The sequence below is a fragment of the Nicotiana sylvestris genome, chromosome 1, assembly GCF_000393655.2.
Source record: "Nicotiana sylvestris chromosome 1, ASM39365v2, whole genome shotgun sequence".
In the NCBI taxonomy this organism is placed as follows: domain Eukaryota; kingdom Viridiplantae; phylum Streptophyta; class Magnoliopsida; order Solanales; family Solanaceae; genus Nicotiana; species Nicotiana sylvestris.
Genome location: NC_091057.1, coordinates 6,346,752 through 6,361,079, shown reverse-complemented (window position 1 = coordinate 6,361,079; position 14,328 = coordinate 6,346,752). Strand labels below are relative to the sequence as shown.

Genomic DNA, 14,328 nt, shown 5'->3' with positions numbered 1-14,328 from the left:
GATTTGACATGTTACAGTTGTGAAGATATTTACTAAACTTCTTGGTTAACCATACTCACGAAAGAAAAGATGAGTAGCTTTATATGGTGCTTTCTTGCTTGAGCGTCAGATCAATGCCACAATTACTTTACTGATACTCTTTGGAGACGAGATACTGCTTCTTTTTAGACTTTGAAGTGGTGATTTTTTGTGAAAAGTTGCCCGCTCCAAATTTCCAATTGTGCTTGTTCATAGTCTCTTGTGCTCGATTTTGTGTTTTTGTAACTTTCTTTATGACGTAAATATATTTTCTCGTGTTTTTCAGGGCCTCTCGTAATGGGCGTTGAGATGTTGTGGTGGTCTTTGGGCATCCTTCCCTTCGGTTGCATGGTCGCTGCCATTCTGAATTTTGTTCGTGATCCGATATCTGTCATCGTACTAATTATGTTAGTCGGGAGCTATTTTTTTCATGTGGCTGTGCTATACTCTATTGTTTATTGGCATCAGTACATGCCTTTCCGGTTAATTGGTGCCAAGGCGAAATTTATGATTGAGGTCATTCCCATGATAACTGCAGCAGCCTTGCATCACCTTTTGGAGTTCAATTATGGGTATCTCGCTCTACTGCTATGCTGCACCACATATTTTTACACCTTTGCCCACTTCTTGCACTTCGCATATGATATCGGGGGAATAGACGTATTGCTGGGAATAGTCATGCAGGTTCTTGCTTACATGCTGAACGTAGAATTGTTAGTTAGAGCTTTGGCTTTGAGCTTCTGCTTTGTTTTATGTTTCTATAGATACATGACATATTGTGCTCCTGAACTACCTGTACATCGTAAAAAGGAGTTGGAGGAGCTACCTTGTTGATCTGAATGTGTCCGTAGATGACTAATTTCGTGTACTTTTTAATTTATGATATCTCATAATTTATGAGCTATTTTTGTCTTTTTTGTCATGTAATCTATCAGGGCTTCTTTGTCATGTAATCTATTTTTTGTCTGTTTAATCTATCAGGACTTCTTTCACCTTCTTTAACCGAGGGTATATCGGAAACAGTCTTTCTGCCCTTGCAGGGTAGAGGTAAGACTGTGTACATCCTGCTCCTGCCCTCCCCAGACCCCACTTGTGAGATTATATTGGATTGTTGTTGTTGTCATTGTAAGCACGTGATTTTTGCCCTATATGAGAATTACTCCCAAAAATTCAAAATAAAATGATTTTCCTTGGTGTGCAATTTTGTGAGATTTTGTGTATTTGTCTGTGCATGTTTATTTGTTAAATTAATAAAAAATGCAAAAATATGTCGCATTTTGCATGTAGGATTTAATTCTACAATTGTTAGTAATTAAATTTGTTTTACAAAAAATAAAAATTACAAAAATAGACATATTTCGCATTTTTAGCATTTAATGTTCAAATATACAATCTTATGCTTAATTATTACTTAATTGTGTGTTAATTGTCATTGAGAGTTAATTTGCGCTTTTATAACTTAATTTAGTTCTTAATAATAATTTAAATATTTTCATAATGTAGTTTTAGGAAAATAAAAGAAGAAAAGAGGACAAAAATACAAAGAAAAATCGGATTGGGCCACTTCTTCAAATTTCAAACCACAGGCCCAAATAATTGCCCAACCTTCCCCATGACCCGGTCCACTTCAAACCGGGTCGACTCGGTCCGCCCCATTAACCCAAATACCCAACACCCCTTCTTCATTTTTGTCCAACACAAAACAAAACAAAAAATAAAAAAAACCCAAAAACCCTAAAACTAAAACCATCCGCCCCCTTCCCTACTTTCATCTTCTTCAAACTTCAAACTTTGGCCAACCATGGCTACCTTCCCCTCCATGGCTGCCCGACAACCATCCTCCAAATAGACCCCTCACGTTTTCATCTTCTTCACCCTCTCAAACGACCCCTCCATCGTCCGCCATTGACGAGCAACAATGTTGCTGCGTTTTTGCTCGTCGAACATCTGCTTCACATCGAGCACCACCAATACCACCAAGAACGACCCCCTCCAGCTTCATGTTCTTCGCAACGCACCCAGCAGCTCCTAGCCTCCATCTTCGTCGTCGTCGAACCCGAACCAGCGGCGACCAAACCTGCCCGCGCCACCGCTGTTGCTGACGTTCCAGCTGCTCCAGCTTCTGCCTCGTCGAGCTGCTGTTGTTCGGCGTCGACCAGCTGTTGTTGCTTCACTTCATCTTCTTCGAGCTTGAGCTCACCATGGCCAAGTTGTTCCGTAGCTGCTTCTTCTGCTTTCAGCTTCAAGCAAACCAAACGCACCCCCCAGCTGTTTCTGTTTCATCACTACTGCTTTGGCATCAACTTCTTAAATCCGTGTTCGTCCTCGTTTGTTCGAGCTTTGGTCGAGGCTCGTCAAAACAGTTCGTACATATTTCGTGTCGATCCAGTTAGTAGATTTTGAGTTTTATTTTGTCCGTATTTTGTTTTGATATTCTCGAATCTAAAATCGGCAAATGTTTGTTTTTGTTCATTATTTTGTGAATTTTTTAGTTTGTTTCATGTTTGTTTTATTGTTCTTGTTTATTGTTTAGGTCAAATTTGTTAGTTTAATGTTTGTTATATTCAAATTGAAATCTAATTAATTATTTCTTCAATTTGTTTCATGTGTTATGTATTTTTCCAGAAATTATTAATGTTGTTTGAATCATTTAATCCGTTATGTTTGTTTGTTTAAAAATATATTTAGTTAATGTTCATCTTTGTTTGAAGTTCATTTTTAATCCAGTAATTTAATGTGAGTTTATGTTTTGATTTGTTGATTTAGTTTGAATCATGTATTTTGTTGTTTGTATTGTTGTATCCTTGCTCATCCATTGATGGTCTAAATTAACCAGGATTGGTTCCCGATATGGTTAATTCATTCCAATAATTTTGAGTTGTGTTGTTCATCGTGTTCATGTGATTTGTTGTTGAAGATTGTTGAGAAATTGGTTATCTTGGCTATATTTTGGTTAAGTTTGATTAATCGATTGTTTAGAGTTGATGGGGATAGTTTGGTAAATTGCAGTAAGGTCGGAGGGGTAGTTTGGTAATTGAACATTATTATAATTGTTTATGTAGGCATGTGGGACAAAATATAATGGGTGGGGTTTGATATAATTGTTTAACATAATGGGGGACAAGACATAATGTAGTGGAGGAATATTGTATTTGTTTATGTTTGGCATGGGGGACAAATTGTAATGGGTTGGGGTGGATGTATTTATTTAATGTAGGCATGGGGGACAAGGTTTAAAATAAAGAAAACATTAAGTAGTGGGGACAAAGCATGCAATTGAGGGAATATTTGGGGTTGGGGATTCAAGACTAGAGTCTTGTTATAAATAGAGTCATTTTGACACATTCTTAGGGGACTTGAACATAAAGAGAGAAAAACAAGACTTGAGAGAGAAAACTTAGACTGAACTTGAAAGATTTTTGAGGATTATTTTGAGAGAGGAAAACATTCCGAAAATCTCAAGAGTGTTAGAGAGTCAAAAAAACAAAAAAAAACAAAGGGAGAAGCGAGTTTAGTCTCGGGTTTAATACACGCGTGGTTTGTTGCTGTTTAGTTTGCTTACAAATTTTTGGGTTTATTCTATTGAGTTGTTCGGTTTTTCCTCAAAGTTTTCTGGGCCTTGAATCTGATTCGAATTTGTTGCTGTTGGGTTGCTGTTGTTGTTGTGTATTTACACTACTGCTGCTTCTACTGATCTTCATTTCTTTCCTTGCTTTCCCAAATACCAGGTACACAAACTGATACACTGGTTCATCTTATAAGCCACTCGAGGCATGAATGCAAACAAATGAGAAAGATTTGAAGTAGTAATTTAATGTAGTCTTTTCTTTCTTTTACTGTCTGTATGTAGAATGTTCTATGCGTTGCCATGCAAACTCCTTAAACAACTCACTTTTGAAACTTAACCATAATAACTCGAAAGTATGTAAATAAAGTAGGACCTTATCTTCATTTATTTTAGAAAACAAAAAAAATAGAAAATGTAGTCATGCTAAGATTATCCTTATAAAAAATAATGAGACGAGCCTCGCCCAATAAAAATGCAAATTGCGGGGCCCTCAATAATTGATCATAATAAATACTTAGAATTTGGGATGAACTGTTTAGTGGATTTCACTGCCTTCCCTAAAGATAATAACGCGTTAGACTCTTTAGGCGCGACTTAATTAAATTACATTCTTAAATTCGGGTGCGCATTTATGTGACCCAAATTCAAATCTCAACGGAGTCGAAATGTGTTAACAACTACGGGTGCATTGATTGTGACGTGGTTCGAGATGCATTTTCACGACGTTGCAATTCTATAAAAATAAATGATAATAATAAAAGCGGTTTAAACTTAATAAAAGCACATAAGTCACAACCTGTATTTAAATCAGATATTTAGCCATTATAACAATTTAAGCGACCGTGCTAGAACCACGGGATTCGAGGGTGCCTAACACCTTCCCTCGGGTCAACAGAATTCCTTACTTAGAATTTCTGGTTCGCAGACTTCATTTGGAAAGTCGAAAATTTCCTCGATTTGGGATTCAAGATAAACCGGTGACTTGGGACACCAAAAGCCAAACCTTTTCCAAGTGGCGACTCTGAATTAAATAAATAATCCCATTTCGAATATTGTCACTTAAATTGGAAAAACTCCCTCGCGCATTTATCCTTCGGGGCGGGCGCGCAAAAAGGAGGTGTGACAGCTCTGGCGACTCTGCTGGGGATTTTCAACCCAGAACCTCTGGTTCAGGGTTCAAGAATTCGAGCTTAGAAAAATTGTTATATTTGGCTTTATTATCTGATCTTTATTACATGTTTTTGCATAACGTGCTAAATGTTGTCTTTTACCGCTTTGATATTATCTGAACTGTATATAAACTGTGCCGAAACCCTTCTCTTCTTACCTCCGGGGAGAAGCTCGCTGGTCGAGACTCCCTATTCTGTTAGTGTCAATACCTGAAATAAGAAAGAGGTCGGACAAGTTACAAAGCCGGACGATCTCGCGGGTCCCCGGTACGTAGCCCCCTCCTCGACTCGAGTTGTCCGCTCGGGTACACAGTCTAGAACAAATACCCAGGTTACGAACCTAGAATAACTTGACTTCATGCCGGATCCCTAGTAGGAACGCTTATTTGCATCATGTTGCATTTGACTTAGGGGACTCAACACAGGGGTTGGGTCCGTCTAGGACTAGCAACCTGAAATGAAAAGACCATCCTGTTGCATCCTATTTGTTTCCGTGCATTTATTTGTCTCGGACATGCATGTTGACTGACTTTGGAGTATTTGAAAAATATAAACAAAAAAAAGAAGAAAAATAACAGTGTATAGGGTTAATTTTCTACTTTGAAAAAATAGCAATGCTCAATTACTGTCAAAACTCTGCCGAAATTTTGAGATAATAAAAAGGAAAAATGTTTTATTTTCAATAATTTGCTTTACTAAGAAAAAGAAAAACAAAAAGATAGAAAAATAGTCTTTTATTTTTGGAAAGTTGTTTGTTGAAAAAAAAGGAAAGAATTTTGTTCTAAAATAATTCGGTTAATTTTACCGAACTACGCGGGTCTGATTCCCACCGGATGTGAGATACGTAGGCAAACCTCATCGGTCCCTACCCCAATTTTCAAAAAATCCAAAAAAAATATTTTTTATTAGTTCCTTCTTTAGAAATCTTTCCTTAGAAAATTCAAAAAAAAAGAAGAAGTTTTTTTAAAAAAAAAAAAACTCAAAAAAGGGGTAGTTTCCTTCTTTCCGAAGTATTTCATATGGAAAAAGAAATAAAAGAAATAAAAAAATAATAAAAAGAAATAAAAAATCAAAATCCAAAATACGGGTTTCCTTTATTTTGAAGTATTTTTCCAAAAATCAAAAAAAAATATCAGGAAGAGAGAATCAATATATATATATATATATATATATATATATATATATATATATATATATATATATATATATATATATATATATATATATATATATATATATATGAATTCTTTAAAAGTCTTTCTTTCGTAAATGTCATAGAATTAAAAAATTAATGTCCAAAAATATTTTTATTTTTCTGTAGAAGTACTTTTGTAAATTAAAAAAAAAAAATCCAAAGAAAATATTTTCTTTCTTATTTAGAAAAAGAGAGAACAAATGAAAATTCAAACAAAAATATTTTCTCTTTTACTTTTAAAATTCTCAAAGTTCCAATCAAAAGAAAAGGAATTGTTTTTTTAGAAGTCTTTCTTTCAAAATAAAAAATAGAGTCAAGTTCAAAAATATATAAAAAAAAACTTTATTCTTTTAGAACATTTTCTTAAAAAAAAAAAAATTATTCCAAAAAAGAGTAGCTTACTTACTCTATTCACGATCGACCGAACTACGCCGGTTTGATTCTCACAGGGTGTGAGATACGTAGGCAACCCTCATCGGGTCCAACTCCCCTTTTTCAGAAATAGCCAAAATGTCAGAATTTTAATTTATGAGTCGGGTGATGCCGTTTTGTCAAGAATAGCCGAATGTTCCCAAAAGGGACGCCGGAAGGTTGACTTTGCACAAACAATCATTTTTGGTCATTTTTGAACTTTGACCAATTTGCCCAACGGCCTTGGAATCCTCGTCCCCGAGGCTCTGTGAGGCCGTGTTCCCAATGTCGGGTCACCATTCTGAAAAAAAGGGTCATAAATAAATCAAGTGATGTTGTTGTTGTAAAAAACGACCAAATGTTCCCGAAAGGGACGACGGAAGGCTGACTTTGCATAAACGGCCACTTTCAAATCATCTTTTAAAGTTTTGATCGATTGACCCTCACAGCCTTAAAATCTTCGTCCCCGAAGTGCTGAAAGTCCGTGTTCAAAAATCGGATCTTTCCTTCTAAAATATAGTCAAATCATTTTTGAGTCAAATCATTTTTGCTTAAATCACCTTAATAAATGTGCAGGATGAGCACAATGCAAAATGAACACTCGTTTCTTTATTTTTTTTGCACTTGTCTGTTCCGAACTATGCAAGATCTGATTCATGCTGGGTCATGATACGTAGGCAATCCCCATCGGATTCGATCATAGCTATAAAATAAATTGAGTAACAAAAAAAACTGAAAGAAAAGGAGAAAGAAAATTGAGTGAAAAAGAGAAAAGAAAAATAGTGAAAAAAAGGAAAAAAAAAAGAGAGCGCCAAAAAAAAAAAAATTGAGTAAAAAAAAAAGCGTTTAACTGTTTAGGTGCATAGTGAAGAGGGCTAGTTTAAGGCCGGGATGAAACATGCAACCCGTTCAAACACATGGTAAAAGCGTTTAACTGTTTAGGTGCATTGCATCCCAACGTGTGATTTCTCATATGTTAAATGCTTCAAAACTAACAAGGTTGTGTGTGTGAGTAAATTAGCCAGGTTCTGTTCAGGTGATTAGTTTTGTTGGTATGCGGTGATGAACATGCAGCCTTGCACGCGGCCACAACATTATACACAAAACTGAGCTCCACCTCCCAGAAATGTCCATCCTTACCAAGCTCCATATAGTCCCCAATCAAATGTTCCTCATTACAATCCTCACCCAAGAGAGTCTTTCAAAAGGAATCAGTTCACTCTTATTAGTAAATCATACTCAGGCTTGTTCCAAAAGCTAGTAAGGCGAAGTCTGCTGCAGCCAGTGGCCCCAAATCGGCCAAACACCGAGTCCCTCATCGCATCGAGCTAATACTAGATGTGAATACCACTCTGGAGCAGTGGGGCACGATATAAAGGACTGTTGATCATTGGACCCTCAAAATGGCAGTTGAAGGCCTGATTGAAGTTGAAAGAATCGTTCTCCGGGACGAAAAGGTTCCTAATATGATGAACATTCCCCTGTCTACTCTCACAAACGGGCCAATAGACGGAATGATCTGTGAATCTGAGGAATTTGATCCGGCACTGAAGACTATTGCAGCCATTGCCGAGACAGAAGAAAAAAAAAACGATTGCCAAGCCTGAAAGTTCCCCATCAGACGGGAGTCTCGGTAGCCAGTCTTGCTATCCTTTCTGCATCTGGATTATCTCAGGGTGTGATCCAGATGTTTACTTTATTGTCTTACTTTCCAATGTAAACCCTTCTATCTTCAAAAATTAAAACAAAAAAACAAAAAAAAAACAAAAAAAGAAATCAAAAAAATAAAATAAAATGAAATTGATATTTCATTTTCCCGGAATGTCTCTTTTCTTAAAATCTTGTCAATTTTCTTATTCTCTTTTAGTTCTGTTAAATGCAGATTTCAATAATATGACATGCTTGCTGACTTCATGCCCGGATCTTAAAACTCTGTAAGACCTCGAAATAATGAATCAAGAATTGGGTCGCAATGAAGAATAGCTTAAGGAAACAAGACAAAGAGTTGGAACAACTGAAGGAAAATTGATTCCCGAAATTGGAAAGGTCCATACATTACAACAAGAGTACTGCCAAAAAGAGTGTGTTGTACTTGGGACACATCGAAGGAAATGTCCTTGAAATAACTGTCAATGCAAATGCAGTCAAAAGGTACTATGTTGGATCCTTTATATAATAAAATCTTTTCCGGTTGAGATGACGAAGGCTTTCATTCTCGCTACCCAAACACTATCAACCCTTTGCAAACCCATTTGAACTGGTTACCCTTCTTTGATTACCCCCTTTGGAACCTGAAAATATTATTGAAAATAAAATGAAAAAAAGAAATTGAAATGAAAAAAAAAGAAGAAGAAAGAATTGGAAAAATAAGAAAATATATATACAAAAAAAAAAAAGACAATGAAAATAAAAAAGGGAATGGAAGTGAAAAACAAAGCAAATCAGAAAAACAAAAAAAAATCCAAAAACAAAAGTTGCCTGAACTACGCTTGACTTGATTCCGAAAGGATACGTAGGCAACCTCTCCTTGGGGTTCAGTCACACCAAAACCAAAATCCAAGAAGTCCCCCAAAAGTGAAACTGGGGCAGAAGTTATAACGGTTCAGCAATGATCCCGCCCAAAAGGTTCCAAAGTTGTAGTTCAATCCAAATTCTTTTCACCCCAAACCTTGTTCAAGTCCTTCTGATCAATCGGCAAAGCGGTTCAAAATGGGAGGATGGAGTTATTTGGACCTGATACAACAAAATGAGAAGAATAAAATGAGAGAGTCTTATTGGTGAAAACCCACACGGGCACCGTAAGGCGAGGTAAGCAGAGAAAATCAAAATGAGAAGTCTTGTTAGTGAACACCCACACGGGCACTATAAGGAGATGGTAAGAAATGAAATGAAAAATGCCAGCTCGTGAAAACCCACAAAGGGCGCCCATGATCGAAAATAAGATCCTCACAGCCATCGGCATCAACAGAGTCCTGGCAAGGTTCCTCGGTATTCAAGGCAAAGTTGTGATGAATTTTGAGAGTCGAACGGTTTACACAGATCAGGCATCCAGTCCAAAAGGCATGTCATATTCATTGAAGTCCGCATGTACTCCAGATAAGTCCTTCTCTCCTTTCCCCGAAAGGGATACTTCTAGTTTTAAACTCATTCTCCATTCAATTATTTGTTTCTTTGTCGGATCCTTCTAGTCTAACACTCTTCCAAAACCAAGACAAAGAAAGGATGGCAAGACTGATTTACAGGGCTTTCGTTTGATACACGCTAATGTGCAAAAGGCACCCAGCCTCAGCAGGTGCATCAAGTTAACCTCGAATGGCCATGGCGGCCGATGCTCAGGAATCAAAACTCTTGGAAGGAGAAAATCAAATTAAAGCGCCTATAAAGGCAATTGAAGTTGAAAGGGTTGAGTTTCACATGGTTAATCGCCTCAGCAAAGTCGAAGAAACCAAGGTACCCCCAAATGCTCTAAAAGTTGAAGTTCGAAGAAAGAAGACAGAAAAGAAAGGCCTACAAAGGCAAAATAAAGTTGGAAAGGTTAAGTCCCACGCGACTAGCCACTGCAGTTAGGTTTGAGGATCAAAAAATCCCGGACACAAAAAAAAAAACCGACAAATCCCCACAGGGTCTTCCTTTGTACAGATCCCCACATGGTCTCCATTTGTAAAAATCCCCACAGGGTCTCCATTTGTAAAAATTCCCCAGCGAGCTTGCCCCAACAAATCCCCAGCAAGTACGCCTTGTACAAATCCCCACAGAGCTTCCCCTTGTACAAATCCCCACAGAGTCTCCCCAATAAAATCCCCATTGAAAATCCCCAAGCAAAACGGGATGGAAAAACCAAAGCCTTACAAGGCAAATCATCACAGAATCTGGAAATGCAAGCCTGAGCAGTCTAAAGGGTTTCGCCATTTGAATCCAATCAATGGCAAAATTTCTCAACAGAAATGAGGACGCGACAAAGCAACTGGAACAATCAAGGTCACCGAACCAACCGCAATTTCCGAGCTAACAATTGTTCTTTGTTTGAAAAGTTGAAACAGGTATGATCCAAGACAACCGTGCAAGAAACAGGTGTCGCCCGAAGAAGAAAAGAAATACATAAGTGCAAGAAACAATTTGGCAATAAGGAATCCACCCAAAAGGGAAGTTCCCACAGAATTCTCTTTTACATTTTACTAAAACAAGAAAATTCAAAAAAAAGGGGTCAGTTAGTATCCCCGGAACTTTTTCCCTTTAGTCAGCATTAGGGCTCCAACCCTGAACTGAACTTTTTCCATTAGGCCAGCATTAGGGCTCCAACCCTGAACTGAGCATTGTCTGTTAGTCAGCATTAGGGCTCCAACCCTGAACTGAACTTTTTCCATTTAGTCAGCATTAGGGCTCCAACCCTGAACTGAACTTTTTCCATTTGGCCAGCATTAGGGCTCCAACCCTGAACTGAGCATTGTCTGTTAGTCAGCATTAGGGCTCCAACCCTGAACTGAACTTTTTCCATTTGGCCAGCATTAGGGCTCCAACCCTGAATTGAGCATTGTCTGTTAGTCAGCATTAGGGCTCCAACCCTGAACTGAGCATTGTCTGTTAGTCAGCATTAGGGCTCCAACCCTGAACTGAACTTTTTCCATTTGGCCAGCATTAGGGCTCCAACCCTGAACTGAGCATTGTCTGTTAGTCAGCATTAGGGCTCCAACCCTGAACTGAACTTTTTCCATTTAGTCAGCATTAGGGCTCCAACCCTGAACTGAACTTTTTCCATTTGGCCAGCATTAGTGCTCCAACCCTGAACTGAGCATTGTCTGTTAGTCAGCATTAGGGCTCCAACCCTGAACTGAACTTTTTCCATTTAGTCAGCATTAGGGCTCCAACCCTGAACTGAACTTTTTCCATTTGGCCAGCATTAGGGCTCCAACCCTCAACTGAGCATTGTCTGTTAGTCAGCATTAGGGCTCCAACCCTGAACTGAACTTTTTCCATTTAGTCAGCATTAGGGCTCCAACCCTGAACTGAACTTTTTCCATTAGGCCAGCATTAGGGCTCCAACCCTGAACTGAGCATTGTCTGTTAGTTAGCATTAGGGCTCCAACCCTGAACTGAACTTTTTCCATTTAGTCAGCATTAGGGCTCCAACCCTGAACTGAACTTTTTCCGTTTAGCCAGCATTAGGGCTCCAACCCTGAACTGAGCATTGTCTGTTAGTCAGCATTAGGGCTCCAACCCTGAACTGAGCATTTTCCTGTTAGCAAGCATTAGGGCTCCAACCCTGAACTGAGCATTTTTCATTTAGCCAGCATTAGGGCTCCAACCCTAAACTGAGCATGTTTCTGTTAGCCAGCATTAGGGATCCAACCCTGAACTGAGCATTTTCCGTTTAGCCAGCATTAGGGCTTCAACCCTGAACTGAGCATTTGTCTGTTAGCCAACATTAGGGCTCCAACCCTGAACTGAGCATTTTTCTGTTAGCCAGCATTAGGGCTCCAACCCTGAACTGAGCGTTTATTTTCTGTTTCGGCCAGCATTAGGGCTCCAATCCCTGAACTGAGCGATTTTTACCTTTGGCGACATTAGGGCTTCAATACCTGAGTTGCGTTTTGTAGACTAGGGTTTTTCCAATCCCCTCATCAATGCTGTAAATTTTCATGACAATTAACTCACGAAATTTTCCTAGTGAAACTGGGGAAGAAAATTTCGTTCGTTTGTTTTATTGTTCAGCAGGTCCGACCCTGAGGCGCATTGATTAAAATGACCTACGGGATGAGTCTCAATCTTGAATAAAGAAAAGAACAAAAGAAAAAAGAAGATGTTCCCGCATATTGGAACAAAGGGCAGGTCGCTCAAAAATTGGATCAAATTCCCGAGCTTCGCCAATCCCGTTTCATTCAATACTGCAGAAATAAACAAGCGCCTACAACTTGCAAGCATCAAGATTCGGATCAAAGTCTACAAGCAGAATCAGCTAAGACCCAAGATCAAGTTGCAAAAGAATTATAGATAGGAATCTTGTAACTAGCGGTTGACAGGCATAAGTAGTTAGATCAGTTTCAATTTCCTTTGGTTGTAATAAGGAGGTCGGTAAAGCAGTAGTAGCAACAGCGACAACAGTAACAACAAGCATTGCAATCCCACGGTAGTCCCAGCTACCAAAATTTCCCGAACTACATTGACCTGATTCCTGTTTAGCCCAGGATATGTAGGAAACCTCTGAAGCAAAGGTTTGGTCAAATCTTTTTCAAAAAATGCTTCACACGGAGTACTCAGATGGGCAAAAATCGCTCACTTTATCTTTGCACGAAAACCCTTCGTGTCTTCGGGCAAAGAGGGGCAGCTGTAAGCACGTGATTTTTGCCTTATATGAGAATTACTCCCAAAAATTCAAAATAAAATGATTTTCCTTGGTGTGCAATTTTGTGATATTTTTGGATAATTATTTGTATTTGTCTGTGCATGTTTATTTGTTAAATTAATAAAAAATGCAAAAATATGTCGCATTTTGCATGTAGGATTTAATTATACAATTGTTAGTAATTAAATTTGTTTTACAAAAAATAAAAATTACAAAAATAGACATTTTTCGCATTTTTAGCATTTAATGTCCAAATATACAATCTTATGCTTAATTATTACTTAATTGTGTGTTAATTGTCATTGAGAGTTAATTTGCGCTTTTATAACTTAATTTAGTTCTTAATAATAATTTAAATATTTTCATAATTTAGTTTTAGGAAAATAAAAGAAGAAAAGAGGACAAAAATACAAAGAAAAATCGGATTGAGCCACTTCTTCAAATTTCAAACCACAGGCCCAAATAATTGCCCAACCTTTCCCATGACCCGGTCCACTTCAAACCGGGTCAACCCGGTCCGCCACATTAACCCAAATACCTAACACCCCTTCTTCATTTTTGTCCAACACAAAACAAAACAAAAAATAAAAAAAAACCCAAAAACCCTAAAACTAAAACCATCCGCCCCCTTCCCTACTTTCATCTTCTTCAAACTTCAAACCTTGGCCAACCATGGCTACCTTCCCCTCCATGGCTGCCCGGCAACCATCCTCCAAACAGACCCCTCACGTTTTCATCTTCTTCACCCTCTCAAACGACCCCTCCATCGTCCGCCATTGACGAGCAACAATGTTGCTGCGTTTTTGCTCGTCGAACATCTGCTTCACATCGAGCACCACCAATACCACCAAGAACGACCCCCTCCAGCTTCATGTTCTTCGCAACGCACCCAGCAGCTCCTAGCCTCCATCTTCGTCGTCGTCGAACCCGAACCAGCGGCGACCAAACCTGCCCGCGCCACCGCTGTTGCTGCCGTTCCAGCTGCTCCAGCTTCTGCCTCGTCGAGCTGCTGCTGTTCGGCGTCGACCAGCTGTTGTTGCTTCACTTCATCTTCTTCGAGCTTGAGCTCACCATGGCCAAGTTGTTCCGTAGCTGCTTCTTCTGCTTTCAGCTTCAAGCAAACCAAACGCACCCCCAGCTGTTTCTGTTTCATCACTACTGCTTCGGCATCAACTTCTTAAATCCGTGTTCGTCGTCATTTGTTCGAGCTTTGGTCGAGGCTCGTCAAAACAGTCCGTACATATTTCGTGTCGATCCGGTTAGTAGATTTTGAGTTTTATTTTGTCCGTATTTTGTTTTGATATTCTCGAATCTAAAATCGGCAAATGTTTGTTTTTGTTCATTATTTTGTGAATTTTTCAGTTTGTTTCATGTTTGTTTTATTGTTCTTGTTTATTGTTTAGGTAAAATTTGTTAGTTTAATGTTTGTTAGATTCAAATTGAAATCTAATTAATTATTTCTTCAATTTGTTTCATGTGTTATGTATTTTTCCAGAAATTATTAATGTTGTTTGAATCATTTAATCCGTCATGTTCGTTTGTTTAAAAATATATTTAGTTAATGTTCATCTTTGTTTGAAGTTCATTTTTAATCCAGTAATTTAATGTGAGTTTATGTTTTGATTTG

At 38.3% G+C, this 14,328-nt stretch overlaps 1 protein-coding gene across 1 annotated transcript; it reads right to left on the bottom strand.

The window, feature by feature from the left end:
• Positions 1-1,970: 1,970 nt before the first annotated feature.
• LOC138889656 (uncharacterized) lies at positions 1,971-13,854 on the bottom strand. The gene is made up of 2 exons (XM_070172992.1): positions 13,591-13,854; positions 1,971-2,258 (listed from the first exon to the last, which is right to left on the bottom strand). The coding sequence occupies exons 1-2, from the start codon at positions 13,852-13,854 to the stop codon at positions 1,971-1,973; spliced, it is 552 nt and encodes a 183-aa protein (XP_070029093.1).
• Positions 13,855-14,328: the final 474 nt, after the last annotated feature.

Excerpts from the sequence above, each read along its gene's own strand:
- LOC138889656 (XM_070172992.1), bottom strand. The coding sequence starts at position 13,854 with ATGAAACAGAAACAGCTGGGGGTGCGTTTGGTTTGCTTGAAGCTGAAA. Across the intron at positions 2,259-13,590 it reads TGGAGGCTAGGAGCTGCTGG|CTGAAAGCAGAAGAAGCAGC; the intron begins GTGCGTTGCGAA and ends GTTTGCTTGAAG.